Here is a 15,897-nt window from a genome sequence, read left to right on the forward strand (position 1 = left end):
GATAAGAAAACTTTATTTGTGAATTTGCCATTTTCAAGCCTAGAGGAATAAGGAATGAATAGTGTTTTGTTTCTGAAAACATGTTCAAAAATGAGAGGAATTTCATTGATGGAGCAAGCAGTTACTCTAAAGTGTACTCGGCCATTTACATAAACTCCTTCCAGAGAAAGTTAAAATTTCCTTCTAATGTAGTTAGTGCTCACAGACACAAGTGTAATACAGTTTATGTTGTATAGCAAACTGTCTAACATCTTCACAGTGGATTACAATTAATGTAAAAGTAGAAATACAAAACCATTTGTTCATCTACACACAGAAAACACCCAGAACAGAAGCAAAAGCAAAATACCAAGTCACTGTTATCATCTGGCTGTATCTTAATTGACTCTTATTCTGATTGTTCTCTGAATTTTTTATAAAATCTCCTATTCAATGAGCTCAGGAGATGTAGAGAAAAATACTTTTTCTCATCTCCACAGTTATGAGACTTCAGTAAGTGATTTTATGAGGGCTAAATAATAAATAGTGCGAAGTAGTAAATGAGTTTTTTTACAGTCCCCTTTTATCTTTATGCTTTTTTTCACTCTATTTTTATTTGTTACAGTTTACAATTTGCATGCGAGAAATTCAATACTAAATTTTGCCATAGAACTCTAAATAAATGAACAATGCCCAGTTTAATTCTGCAAGGGAAAGAAGTATGATCATGAATAAAAAGTGCAGGTGGGCAGGAGATAAATCAGAAGCCAAGGCAACAAAGACCAGCCACAATGGTTGCAGCAGGGAAAACTGTAGTAAGGCTGGTCCTGGAAAGTAAGGATTCAACCATCCATCCGTATTCATGGAAGGAAAACACTGCACTTTCACTGACTTGTTCCAAACACATTTCTTATCTATCTGTGTATGACACTAGTGTGTACTAATAGTGATTTTACTAATAATCCCACAGGGTAGCCTAGTTGTCCTTAGAGCGGAGGAGGCCCTGTGAGCCTTGGTAGTAAATTTTTGTTTGTGCATTATATTGGTTTTTCTCCAACTGTGCAATTTTTGCTGTAGCAAGAAAACTTGTTTTCATTAAGTAAGTAGTTAATAACCTATCCTGTTTATAATGACTTGTAAGATAAACATAATCATTAACAGCTGTTACATATTGTGAAATGTTTGATGTGTTGTTTGTAGCTGCTGTTTTATTACAACCAAAACATAAAAACCAAAATTAATCTCAAGACAACAAAATGTTTTATGCTAGGACTGTTAGAAATTGCTGTTTAAGAAAACTGAGATCAAAGAGAGAGAACTGGGAATTATTTTGGGTCAGGATTGTAGGCTTAGTTGAGATATGATGCTGAGCAATCAACAGTATTCTGTCCATGTGACATTTAGGTTAATTTGAATGACATTGGTCATTGACATTTTTCTGGTAAGTATGTATTTATTACCTCTCAATACAGTGACATTTTCTTTGTGACTGAAAGGTGTGAGATGATTTACCAGATGTCAGATATGTATGCTTCTTTATTCTTGGTGTTGTGTTTCACTGTGGGGAACCACAAGGAGTTCTTTTAATAATGATGGTTGGGAACAAAATTAAGCCAAGAAGGGCAAACATTGCATCTGAGAACCATTTATTGGTAATGAGAGAGCAAGATAAAAAGGAGGGCTAGAGAAGACAGAGCAAGAGGAAGAAAAATGGGATAGAGGGAGAACAGAGGGAAAGGGAGAGCATTACCCTGGAGGTCAGGGGGTTGTTGTCTGTGTCCATGGGGCACGGGCTGTGGACGGCTACTGTGGTGATGGGCAACCAGACACAAGGGGAGGGATGCTCACAAGGGAGAAGGTCCAGCAATCTGGACAGAGTCACGGTGAGAATCACGATTGTGGGCAGGCTCGGAGGCAGGCTGGGTTGGACACAGGTGGCTCAGGCAGGGACACAGAGGTGAAGCAGGCAGGGCGCTGGTCAGGGCACAGGGCAGGGCAGATGCGAAGGCGAGCAAGAGCCAGCGAGGACAAGAGAGCCAAAAGGCTGGGGCCAGGGCAAAAGTGTAAGGCTCAAAAAGCCTCAACTCAAAAGCAAGTTGCGACAAGCAAGTCTCAAAAAGCAAGTCTCAAAAAAACCCAGATCACCAAGTCTCAAAAGCAAAAGGATGGCCCCAAGCCTAAAGCCCACACTCAAAATCATGTTTGAAAAGCCCCCCAGGAGTCAAAAGGCACAGAGCAGAACGGCCCCCCCAGAGCTTCTTGTGCAGTTACTTTTTATGTCCTGGCTCCTCCCAAAGTCCACCTGCTGACAGGAGACCATTGGCCCGATGTCCCAGGGCAGTCCATTGGCAGACACCTTTTGCCACTGACTGGAGAGTGTCTCTGGTGCAGTGTCTGTGGTGTCCCCCTGCTGACTGCCTGCACCCTGTGAGACATGAAATGGCTGCCAAGCAGAGTCCCCCCAGGAACAAGGCTTTCCTCCATCTTCTCCTAGCTGCCTCCTGGACATGTGCAGCCTCTCCCACTTGCCTCTGACAGCTATTGTTGAGGCATAACAAAACTGAACTGATTCCTCACACTTGGACAGAAGCTTTTTTTTTTCCTTTTCTCTCATAATTGTTGTCAAACCCTTCGACAGATGTCTGAATTTCCAGGTGCTAGAACAATTCAGGAGCATTTGCAAATTTTGTACCGTTATACCCATGCAGATATTCTCGTGGGATAAGAACATTTTGTAAAAGGTAAACTGGAAATATATTTAATTTTGATTGAATTTGTTTTTCAATAGCTAGATTAATTGAAAATTTTTTTATTCTTTTACCCTTTTTTTTTTTCATATTCCCTTCTGCCCTTGCCAAAATTATTCTCAGGAGCTTCTTCTGCTGCTTTTCCTCTGTCCAAGAAAGTGCCTACTGCTCTTCCCATACAGTAAGAAAACAAGAAATTACACAAAACAAAAATAATTGGTAGGTTCCAAAGAACAGTATCATTGCATTGATGCTACATTTTGACACTGAGGTATTTAATTTGCATTTTCAATTTTCTGATATTTTTGGGTAATTATAGTTAAATGGCTGTAACAAAACAAGTAATTAATTTTTCTTTCTTGATTTCATGACCCCATTCTCTGTGTTCATACTCTGCACACTGAATTTACTTGCCACACTTTCCTCTTCTATTAATTATTAAAAGAATAGTGCTGCATAAAATATTGAACTGTTGGCTGACATTAATTTTTTAAATGTAAGCAGAGCAAGAGAGATATTACCAGAAATAATTTCTAGATTTTTTCTTCTCCAAATACAAAAAAATACAATGCCTGGAAATTACCTGGAAATGCATAGTCATTTTACGAAGTGGCATGAATAGCCTATATGACATGAACTTAAATATAATTATTTTTCCATAACTTAATGGCAGTATTAAATTATGTATTTCCTCAGGTATAGGTCAAATTGTGCAATTACAAAAACTGAGACCATAACCAAATGGTATTTCAATTATTTTTTGCAGAATATATAGTCCAGATATTCCTAGGTCAGTCCTATCTTCTCTAATGTCTTACCTGTGAATATTTTCCTTTCCTTACAGACTTTTACTGTCTGTTAGCTCTTAGTTTTTTTGACATTTTTATCTGCCTCATGCGGTGTTCTTTTACAGGAGATAAAACTGTTCCTTTTGGGTTAGAGCTGCAGCTTATGTGCACTTGGACTTTATTTCAGTTACTTGTTTTAACTGAAGGCCAATCTATTTAGCTTCCTTTAAGGATAGCAAGGCCTCCTGGTTGGTGGTTTCTTTTTGTTTCTTGCCTTTTTTGGGGGGGTCAGGGGTGTTTTTTTGGATTTTTTTGGGGTTTTTTTGTTGTTTTTTGTTTTTTTGTTTTTTTTTTTTTTTTTCTTTTGGGTTTTTTTTGCTTCTTGTACTTGTAAATACTCATACAAGAATCGAATGGGGTTATGCATGTCCCTCAGGGCTGATACTGGGGCTGATACTGTTCAACACCTCTGCTGGTGACAGGGACAGTGGCATCGAGAGCACCCTCAGCAAGCTCCCTGATGACACCACCCTGTGTGGGGCAGGGACATGCCCGGGGCAAGGGATGCCAGACACAGGGACCTTGGACAGGCTTGGAAAGTGGGACTGCGGGAACATCAAGAAGTTCAATAGAGTGCAAGTGCCAGCTCGTACAGCCGGGGCATGGCAATCCCAGGCACACCCACAGGTCGGGAAGAGAAGGGATTGGGAGCGGCCCTGTGGGGCAGGACTTGGTGGGGATGGCAGATGGAAAACTCCACACGGGCCAGCAGTGTGTGCTCACAGCCCACAAAGCCAGACGTGCCCTGGGCTGTGCCAAAAGCTGCGTGGCCAGCAGGGCGAGGGAGGGGATTCTGCCCCTCTGCTCTGCTCTGCTCTGCTCTGCTCTGCTCTGGTGGGACCCCACTGCAGGGCTGTGTCCAGTTCTGGTGTCCCCAACACACGGAGGACATGGAACTGTAGGAGCAAGTCCAGAGGAGGAACATGAAGTCAACAGACTGGAGCACATCCCCTACAATGCCAGGCTGACACAGCTGAGGATGTCCAGCCTGGAGAAGGGAAGGTTGTGTGGAGATCTCATGGCAGCTTTGCAGGATCTGAAGGGGCCTGCAGGGAAGCTGGAGAGGGACCCTTCATCAGGAACTGTAATGACAGGACAAGGAGTAATGGCTACAACTCATTCTTAGGCAACCTGTTCCAGTGTCTCACCACCCTTGCAGTAAAAATGTCTTCCCAATATCTAGCGTAAATTTCCCTCTTTCACTGTACCCATTACTCCTTGTCCTTTCATTACTCTGTGTCTCCAATTTGAAGGCAAGGATGTCCTGTGAAACAGTGTCCAAAGCTTTGCATAAGTACAGGTAGACAGTGCCCATTGCTCTGCCCTTATCCACCAGTGCTCCCTTATCCACCAGCAGCTCCATCACTCTGTAAAGCCATGCTGGCTCTCTCCAGTCACCTCTTTGTTTTCCATGTGTCTTAGCATGGTTTCCAGGAGAATCTGCTTCATAAGCTTGCCTGGCAGATGAGACTTCTTTGTAGATCCCTAGATCTTCTGCTTTCCATTTTCAAAAATGGAGTTTATGTTTCCCTTTTTCCAGTCATCAAAGTCTTTAAAGTCATGCCCTCATGGATTGAGTGTTTTGTGACAGGTATCTACTTTTTCAGGCTGTCCATTTGTGACAGTTGCATGGCAGTTATTCCCTCCAGTATTTTAGAAAGAGAGTGCTCTTAAGATGTCACTTTAAATTAAAGCCAAGGTTTTGAACAAGATAATTTATTTATATTCTTGATTTAAATTTCAGTAGCCTGCTGAGACTAAATTTACTCAGCCTGTCTTCTCCAGCACAAAGTTAATTTTACTAACTGCATGAAATGTCTGTAAGATACGGAAAACTGTTTTGGCTTACAGGTAAAAGGTGCTTGTGCAAGTTGGATACTGAATGAAAGATCTTACCCTGTCTGTCACCCATCTTCTGTCTGAGGTTGTTTTTGCAGTAGCTTCCAGAGAATGCTCTTACTGCCTTAAGCACCTTGAAAGCAATTTTTTCTTAGGTTCTAGAAGGATGGGCAAGATAGCAAGAGGTGATTGTACTCTTTCTGAGTTTTTTTTGGTGCCTTTTGAGTTAGTTTAAAGGAATGGCTAATTTTTTTTTCTGAAAGGTATTTATTAATATGATGAGTAACTAGTGCCTATGTTAAGCAGGAGGACAGATGGTATTTTCTTCCTTCATTCTTGAAAAGTTAAGCAAATTAATTCCCAAGCTGACATTCAGATTTTCAAAAGACACTATCAACATAAAGAGGAAGGGATCTTAAGTACTAAGTTTTTTATAGAAGCCACAGAAAAATATATTATACCTCTCCCTTTTTTGAGATGCCTGTAAAACAGGCAAGAATTGTTTAGTGTGCCCTGTGAAACAGATGTACTAACTTTTTTGAATTCTTGGTGATGCATTATTTTCCAAGTATAATTTTGCATAATGTTGGGTTCTCTTGGAGAGTAAAGCTGGTGAGGATAAAGCTGGTAAGAGCAGTGATGAAGAAATTAACACAGAAAAGATAGAAAGATACTGATATTAAGGAGAGGACTCAAAGCTTTCTGCTAGACCTCCAGTTCTATTATTTAAAATAAAAGCAGAAATCAGTTTCCTGTTTTTACTGACTTAAATTTTTAAAATTTCAAACAGCAGGTCTTTGACCCCATCAAGGCAACTCTTTTACTCCTCTCAATTTTGAACAGCTGAACAAGATCAGCTGGGTCTTTAGTTGCCTGGAGCATGTTCAAAGAAGACTCAGGAAGAAAAGCTCTGCCCCCAAGAAACACTGAAGGGTCACAATTTTTTCTGTGGTTCAAATCCTTTGTAAATGCTCAAAGGCTGTAGCATTTGCTGAGGGAATGGTGCATTGGCAGATAAGCCAGTGTTAAGTTAGTGTAACAGTTTGTGAGATTTGCTGAAATTCAAGCTTTTGAAGCAGGAGTCTTCAGTTACAGATAGAAATGAAACTTTATTTTATGTGTTGCTTCCTACTTCTGATGGCTTGGAAATTAAGTCCCCAAACTCCTTCGCACTTACAAAGAACAGATACACTAATTTCAGTGTCTTGGCTGAATCCCAGTGAGTAATTGCATTCAGATTATCTAAATTTCTCTCTAGTTTGACTTGATTGAGATAGTTTCCATCTTCTTTCTTTTTATTTTTGTGAGCAATATTAAACTGGCTGCTGTTTTTTCAACTTGTCATTTCTGTATTTTGATGGAAATTGATATTATTCCAAAGTGTGCATATGATTTCCAAATTACTTTGAAGCAAAAACAAACAAGTTGTTGTATTGTGGTATCTGTCATTTTATGGAGAAGCGCTTCTAAAATGTCATAATTGTTATTTTGAAATGTACTTAAACAGGGTATTTTTGTATACTCATTTTGAACTGAGATTTTGAAGTCTGGTGTAGGAGGCAGATAGTCTGATTTTGTTTAAGTTAACTGTATGAATATTTCTGTAAATTCGAACTAAATTTGTTCAGCTGGATTTGAGATACACAGGTGACAGATAAAGAAATAATGCACATAGATAATGCAGAAACTTGGATGAGATTGTTGCAACATAGTATCTGAAACTATTAACTGCACAAAAGGCAGTGCAAGTTTAGACCTCTTGGGGAAAAATGAAATAAGTCATCTTCCTGCCCGATCAAGTCTGAGGACATTTAAATATTTCATATGTCTAGGCATTTTTTCCAAGAAGATATCTTCCTGTGTCTGAAATATTTAGTAACTATGCTAATTTGTTTTGGTTTCTGTATTGTTTCTGCTTTGTTTTACCATTCAGTTTATGCTCTGAGTGGGTGGAGTATTGTATGTTTTATTGGTTCAGTAAATGTATCTAGTTTCAGATGGGAGCTTTGATGAGTCTGCCCAATTTGCAGTAGACAAAGACTACCCTGACTGTATTTCAGGTGACTAGGGATGATTTATTTAGGTTGTGCTACTTTAAAGAGTAGGGTAAAATGCATGCTGAAAGAAGCCTAAGACAAACTGTAGCTGGCAGTTGTCTTGATCAAGCATTCTTCCTCTGATCTCCACCCCTCTCTCTGGTATTTTAATCTTATCCCAAGGAAGATGTAATTTTTCAGAAAAATGGTTGGGGACACTTGTTTCCATCCTTTCTCTTTCGACTCACGAAAGAAGAAACTTAGTTGCTGCTGCTGTTGCTATAAAGTTGCCCTTTTGTGCCTTGCCGGTTGTTTGAGAGCTGCAGTTACACAGGTTTTGGCTCCATGGTTGTGTGGCAGTGTGCAGGCCTCTTCTCTTTATAGAAGTTGTCTTGCAGTCATTGATAGGTTTTCTTTTTCTGGAATGTTGATTATTTCAAGTGTTTTTCAGTATGAGACCCAAGGAATGAAGTGTAGAAAGCAGCAGACAGAACTATTCCTAACTCGTAGGAAAAAAAAGCCTCATGGCGCTGTCCAAAGAGGGGGAAGCCAGTGGGCCTGCAGGTGCTCCACCAGGGGTTTTAGCCTCTGGAGAGATACTCCAGGAAGAATGTAGCTTTCAGCTGTTGAGAAAAAGTGTGAATATATGTCTGCTTTGCTGCTCAAGACATGTCTTGGAGAAGTGATGGACTGAGTTCACTCTGTTTTTTGATACCTAGGTAGAAGTTTCTAAGTAGGGACCATTTCTTCCAGCATAGTTTTCTGTATACTTCAAATAACTAGGCTTCCTATGCTGCTGTGGTGAAGACATGGTCGGAGAGAGAAGGCATAAAACCAAAGAAAACCTTGAGGAATAACAAATGAAAATACTATCTTCTTTTTCTTTTCATTACCTACACTGATGTCTACATTCTACATTTTTTTTCCTCTGAAGTAATTTTACTCTTTTCTGGTTTTTCCATGCCAAATTGAAGAAGATAGGCAAGAAAAGATTAATTTTTCTGAATTTTCCTATATTTGAATAAATTGACTTTTTATAGCTAACTTGCTTGTCCTTTCCAGAATGCCTTTTGCTCTTTTCTTGTTTCCTTTTTTTATTTTACTATTTTTAATTTCATTTAAATTGGGACAAGTAAGGCAGTGGAATTTCATCTTACTTATTTATGTCTCTTCAGCAGTCTGGAATTTTTCCTTTTATAAATAGGATACCTTGAACTTTAAGGCATGGGTAATTGCTTGCAAGAGATATGAAGGAAAATAAAATATTTCAAATAAAAGGAAAAACGAGAAAAGTGGAGGAGGAAAGTATTGAATAAAGTGAGGAATGGCGAAAGACTTCTGGCAGGCAAAATGGGAACAATATTATGGCCATGGGGCAATCACTTACTCATTTTTTCAAGGAGCAGAAAAATAAAAGACAATTCATGGGATGAGTTTAAAAAAAAAGAAAATTAACTTGCTCTTTTATAATGATGTGTCTGGGTTTTTTGTATTGCACTACAATGTTGTTGGAAAAAGAACTGAGAATTTTTGTTTAAGAATATTGACAATATTGCTAAAACATTATTTGTTTTGCAAATTGCATTTCAGATATATGTGGAGATGGAAATCTTAGGAATACAGGAATAATATCTGAATTTTCACACAGAGTCAAGTAGTGTAAATTGGGTGTTGTTTCAACCACTGTTTAAAAACTTGGTAAAAGCTTTTGGAGCTGTTGGTTGAATTAAATTTCCTTTTCTTAAAATCCTTTAATTTTCAAGATAGTGTAAAGTGGTAATCGCTTCAGGCAGAGCCAGTAAATTATTTTCAGACAAGATTCCGAATAGTTCTAATCAATCTAATAAACCTAATTCGTTGTGTGAATAAATAGTTTCTAGAAGTCTGAGATTCAGAACTTTGACAAATAATATTTTGCCAGGATATAAAATGTTAATGACTATGTGGCCATTGTAGCTTGCATGTGTGTGTGTGTTTAGAGTAATAAAAAAAAGCATAAGTGAATAAATCTATTTTTGCTATAGCATATATATACGACAACTGAAATCAGTTGCTGAAATTTCACTTAGTCTTTCTCTAACAAAAAATTGTATTTCCTTTGCACATTCATACAGTTACAGTTTTGCAGTTTTTATTTGTGATGGTGGCTCACATGTATTACACTGAACAGTAGCATGGCAATGGCATTTGGAAGACCAAAAAGAAAAAAGAAAAGAAGATGAGTGAACACAGAGGGAAAGGGGATGTGTTTTGCTCGGTATAGAGAATAGGTATCTCATGTGTTATCCTGGCCCGTTTATTTTACTAGAGTTTGCTATTTTTCAGGTGCAGTTAAAACCCAGTATTTCAAGTCAATATGTAATTCGTACACAACCAACAAACACCTGTCTGTCTACTCTTGAATGTGCAGCTGTTGCTCTTTCCATCATGGAAAAAAATAAGAGTATACAAGAGGTATGTAAACTTAAATACCTGAGTTTTTCTTTTATGAATGGTACAGGGGCAGCAAAGGTACTTCGCTATTAATGTAAAACTTGACAGTTAAAATCTTAATGACATTTGTAATAGTTTTGTTGCATAGCAAACTAAAACAAGAATGCAGCAATGGATACCATTTTTCATTTATTAACTCTGGAGCGTTCAAATTACTGTGACTCTTTCACGTTGTGCTCCAACAGCGAACACAACAAAGTGATCTTTAACTCTGAAAAACATAATTAATTTTGTGACGGGAGATAAGGTATGTTACTGCATGGAAAGAGGTAAATTGTTTTCTCCAAAAACTAGACAGCAGAGATGATCTGAATACCTTCTTACAGCTATCTTGAAGATTAAATGCTTTTTTAAGCCAGGTCCTCTGATCTCCTGCATTCCTCAGTCATGGAATGTAACCCACTGGGTTATGTCTGCCTACCAGCTGACTCACAACTCTTACATGTCACTGGAGGAATTTGGGACTTAATAGTTCTTGAGTTTAAGTTTATCCCAGGTCAGAGAATACTAATTGGACATTAGCCTTTCCTTGTAAATTGTGATCCCACTAGTCTGTGATGGAAGAGGTCATTAAAAAAATGTCCTTCTTAATCTTTTGTTGCTGACATTAGTAATATCAATTTAATAAGCCCTCTGAAAAACACCTACAAGTACTTTTACACCACTGACCCAAGTCTGCAATTCAACTGTGTGCCCAGAATTCAGTAGTGAATGATCTGTGAAAAAAGATTTAAAGCCCATCCGTGTACCCCCTACATGCTAGTCTTCACCCTGGAGTGCTCATACTGCTCTCCATCAGCTAGCTAATATTTTTGTATATTAGCTATGAAACATTTGCCTACTAAAAAAGGTGCCGAGGTCAAAAATTGCTCCTGCAGCTGGGATAACATATAGTATGCCATCTCTGTGTCTGCCTCTGTGACACTAGACTCACTGTAACATTAAATTAATTGGATATAAACCCCAGATTTGGACAAAGTGTATGGACACACAAGAGAATAAGGCTCAGAAATTGGAACTCCAGGTAAAGATGGTTTTTAAGAACTTGTGTATATTTGTGGGGTTTTATATTTACCTTTCCTTTGTTGTGCTAGGACAACATATTTTTCCTTCACTAGAACTTCTGTCTTACAGTGAATGCTTAGTTAATGTCTATAGTTACCAGTCTTATATTCTGAGTCACCCCTACCAATGAGAATTGGCCCAGCCTACTTTTCAAAGACAAAATTTCTGTTTTCTCTAAGCATTGCAGTAGCCTAGAGCTACATTAATGCATTCTTTGTACCGTCTCTGAACTGAGTGCTATTCCCAGCATATGACACAGTGAACTGAAGTTGAGAGCCATGGAAATTAAAACCCTGCTGGTTTGGTAACCGGTATGTCACTTAATTTTCCTGTGTGCTCTTAAGAGTCATATTTTTCTCAGTAGAATCTCAACTCCTGCTGACTGCAGTTACACATGTGATTGCTTTACACCTTTACATCTGCACATGGGGCCCCCCTGACTTAGCCAGGCAACCAGAAAATGAAGAGTCTACAGTTAGGGACCACTTAAGATACATTTGGTTTGTGTGGCTTCATTAATCCTATGCAATACCTCTGGGCAGAAGCAGGGACACAGTCGTGTCTCCAGGATTGCAGTCCAGGTACCTTGATCGTGAGTCCCTCCTCTCTTCCTAAAACCCTGCCTCAAGAGATTTTTGTGCAAGCACAAGCAGCTTAGTTATTGTGACTTATTTTATTGCAGCTTGTTGACCAAGCCACAGTAATTGATTGTAGTCCATTGCTGAGGTCAACTCAAAGCCATAACTTACAGTAATGTGGCTGGGGCTGAAGTCAAGATTGAGTGGTTCCAAAGGAAGGAGTGAGGGATGGCACCATGCAGGTCATGTATGACTGCTCTGTGATTCTTTTCAGTACATCTTCTGTTCAGGTCCACCTTTTGTGTCTCCAAAGGGTATATTTTAACAGCATTTATCATCCAAATTGTATTTTATTAGCATTTTAAAGTAGTCATTGAATTAAAAAAATGGTAATAATTGATGTCTCTAAAATACCTTTCTAAAAGCTTGGGGTTCTTTTGTCCCCCACCCCTTCATGTTTCTGCAGACTATACTCCATCCACTTCAAGCTTTATGCTCTTTCCAACTTCAGCATGGTGCCCAGATCCATCACAGCAAGGAACATCTTCTCAAAAATGGCTTATATGACAAGCCCATGCCAAAGAATAAACGCAAACTCAGAAGAATGGAGCTTCTGGTGAATAATGTTAAAATATAAGAAAGCTGTACTGACTGTACAGAGGGATTTATTTGCAGCTAGCAAATGAATATGAATCTGGATTTGATCCAAACAGTTGACTATACTCTAATAAAACACCTTTTAGGTTCTTCTTAGGCAAGAGTTTATCTACCAGTGTGACAAACAGTAACGGACAAGCTTTTTCATTTGTGCACTAACCCAGGTGCCTTTGTTCAGATGATGGAGGAGCATTCTCATTTCCTGTAGAGAAGAGGAAGAAAACTGAACATAATTTAGACTTATGTTATTGCTTGGGTGTCAGATATGATCCTCAGTATGACTGGATGAATTTATTTTGGAAAGACTTTTACCAGTACAAAAAGACAAGAAATATGAATATGGATGTGATAGAATGGTAAGGCCTCAGCAGTTAGAATTATGTTGAATATTACTGAGGTTTTTAGCTTCAGTATCTAACTACAGTAGACTTTCAAAGCGTAATTTCCGATATTCTTTAGTTCAGATGAACATAAGGCATGTTATTTGGACAGTTCTTTCTAACTTTGAGATTTTTATTTCTTCTATAATTAGAACTCCTTTTTGTAAATTTACTTATTTTTTTACAATGCAGTCAAGTTTAGTTTCTCCCAGAATTAATTTTTAAATGAAGTCTGCATATGTTTTTACAAGAAATTGACCAATTCTGACTTAGGAAAAGAAAAGTAGAAATCGTGATTTTTGGAATTATAACTCAGGTGCTTTGCTTTTATTTGAGCAAAAATTAGTCTTCCACAGATGGGGAGATGCTGTGGATGTAAATACATCATACCCATACTCTGACATACAATGATTATGCTACTAAAGGAATTAAACAAGCCCAGTGCAAACTGCTCTGTAAGAAGTATGATGCAATGACAAATGATTATATCTGGTTACAGCCAACTAACATAATTATAGATCCTCTAGGCTTCATGTGTTTAGTTTTTCACTTCTAACAATGGTATAAATGTACTTCTTTCTAATGGGAATTGCTAGAAGCAGAAGAATTGGGTATTTTTACAGGCTTTCTGAAATAATATTTTATGATCTGGAGGGAAAAGTAAAGTGAAGTAAAGGTTCTGATAGTCCTTTCTTCTACATAGATGCCTCCTGCATTTAAGAGATTAAAATGCTTAATTGTTTGTCTTTACTGTCAGTTCCCCTCTAGGTAACAACATGAAGCTAATTGGGTACTAATTAGTCTTAGAAAAAGATATTTTGTCTTTACTTTATGATCTGTAAGACAAGAAACTACAGGAGTGTGGTGGAGGTGGGATGAGGGTATGTGTAAGCACAACTAAATGAAAGCTTTTCTGCAATTAATAAGAGAGGTCAAAATTAGGCCAGAGATTAGCTAAGAAGTTTTAGTTGACCCTGAGCTAATAGTGACCTTTTGTTTAGGCACAGATAAACAATGTAATTTGTCTGGCTGTGTGAGCAAAGCTTATATAACCTTTTCCTTTTCTCCCGGTCTAGATAAATCCGGTGTCTGTCACTAAATTCAGCAAAGCTGAATTAGTTTTGACAAATCTGAAGCAAACCAGTCTCATATGATTAATGATAGCATAGATGCACTTTTGTTCACATTGGAATAGAGCAAGGGCATGTTTATTCCTGTAGCACACCAATCTCCAGGCTAACTTGGAGTCTGAAGTTGGAGTCTTGTGTAATTTGTGTGCAGAACCTTGTGTGGGATGCTGTGTCCACTTACCTGCTAGACTGGTAATCTTCCTTCCCTGTGCCCTGGGACATGGTCAATAACTCCTTGAGGAAACATGGGTATCAATTAAGCTTTATTGTTCATGTCATATTTACATACATGGATGATGTTTGCATTTGATGTTGTATACGTTAATTTAATTTAGCTAATTTTAAATTGATCTCCAGAAGCAGTGTATCTTTTGACTTACATTTTGAAGTTTATTTTACCAGGCAGAAGATTTTAGGTGTCTTTACATAATATGTGAGTTTATATTATAGGGAACAGAAAGAAATTTGTATTACAGCCTGGGATTCATAGCCATCTGCAAAATGCCTTAGAATTACAGGATCAGAGAGATAGTTGCCTTAATTGAGTTATAATCCTATGTTAAATGCTCTTGTACGTGGAATCTGTGCAGAGTTTTCATGTTTTTCAGCAATGGAGACATTCTGCACATCATACAGAAGGCACTTTTTTGCTTTGTTGATTCCTCAGTTCTTTTAATTTTGCTCCTGTGGATAACAGGATTTTGTAGGATCTTATGCTGGATGCATGGAAGCCTTTAATTGCTAATTTCCTCTGTTGTACAATACCAGATCAATCAATATGCAACTGTTACTGAAAAAATTAAAAACAATGCATTCCAAACCTCCAGGCATTTTAATTTTTTGAGGTTTTTTGTATGTCCCAGCTATAATGTAATGGGCATTTAGGTGCAGCACAGCAGTCACATGAAGTTCAGTTTCAGATTTGTTTGAAGCTATTAGACACAAAATACCGTACTTTTTAGGTGGGATTTGCATAATTTTGAAAATATGCACAGGGTAAGAGGAAGAATTTAGAAAGTTTGTTTTCAGATCTTTTGGATTCAGAATTTGCCAATAAATACATTACCTCAAAGAAATGAATACTCTGAAGTCCAAACTCTTGACAGAAGCTATGTGTGATGAAGTAGCACTCTTTGTAAGCAATTTCATTAGAATAAATTTAATTTGCAATTTTACTTGGCTGTAATGGTAAATCCATTTCATTTTTCCCTTACCAAAAGATTAATGAGTGAAACCCACCAGTCTAACAAGATATTGATTAAAAATGAAGGAATGTGTTTGCTTCTCATGTTTGGTCCTTTGTCCTTGTCCACTTTGTACTTCCAAATATCGCTATTCCAAAATGAAATCTGCTTTCTGTGTGCTGCAGTCTCATGTGTTGGGAAATTGGTGGCATGGATAGCAGGCTTTTGAACACATGCAAATGTTTTTCAAAGGTGCACACCATATTTTCATAGTCAGTATGAGTAAGTCTATGGAAAAAAGACAAGGATGGAAGTGTTATAAAATAAGAACACAAACCACACCTCCCCTTTTGATTAGAATACTTTCTTATTAAAGAGATGCTCAGGACAAATATAAATTTATTTTTCTTCAGCATAGTAATTTTGTTGCCTCATAACTCCAATAAACTCCTCATACTACCAATAAATTACTCTTTCATTAGTTTTTCTTGAGATAAAAAGGAAACTTTTCAAGTGACTTCAAAAGAGGCAAAAATTATTTTAAGACCAAGGGTTTTCTTCTCAACTGCTACACTAGATAAAAAGTTGCTTATGTTGCATTATTTTCTACAACTTCCCTGCTTGTTTTGAAATTTAATTAAAAAATGGACTTTTTAAAAGAGATAGTGGTTCATGCTTTTCTCTTGATGTTTGTGTGTTTTATGTCTATATACATGAATGCACATAAATTATATATTTGTTTCTGCCTCAAAGCAATAAAGTACCTAATTTACTGTGGTGTGTTCCACTGCATCTCTTCAGAACTGAATTTCTTCACATCTGCTGATATTAAAAATCCTAGTCCTTTTTTTTCTGTCTGTTTAACACCATTCAATCAGTTAATGAAGAGATACAGCTTTGTGTATGCTGTTTGAAGAAAAATGGTTCCTTTGTTATTCAGTGAAACCTGCATGAAGACTAA

The 15,897-nt window shown here is 37.7% G+C and overlaps 1 protein-coding gene across 1 annotated transcript in view; it reads left to right on the forward strand.

Annotated features, from left to right (window-relative positions):
- DTWD2 (DTW domain containing 2) overlaps positions 1–14,251 on the forward strand; it is a 66,367-nt gene extending 52,116 nt beyond the window's left edge. Inside the window, exons 5-6 of the mRNA XM_054286149.1 lie at positions 9,775–9,903; positions 12,052–14,251. Of these exons, the coding sequence (XP_054142124.1) occupies positions 9,775–9,903; positions 12,052–12,222 (300 nt within the window). The 3' untranslated portion in view covers positions 12,223–14,251. The remainder of the gene's footprint in view (positions 1–9,774; positions 9,904–12,051) is intronic.
- Positions 14,252–15,897: the final 1,646 nt, after the last annotated feature.

This window comes from Melozone crissalis, unplaced genomic scaffold, assembly GCF_028551555.1.
Source record: "Melozone crissalis strain CALT ecotype California unplaced genomic scaffold, PUWL_Pcris_2 ptg000005l_1, whole genome shotgun sequence".
Lineage (NCBI taxonomy): Eukaryota > Metazoa > Chordata > Aves > Passeriformes > Passerellidae > Melozone > Melozone crissalis.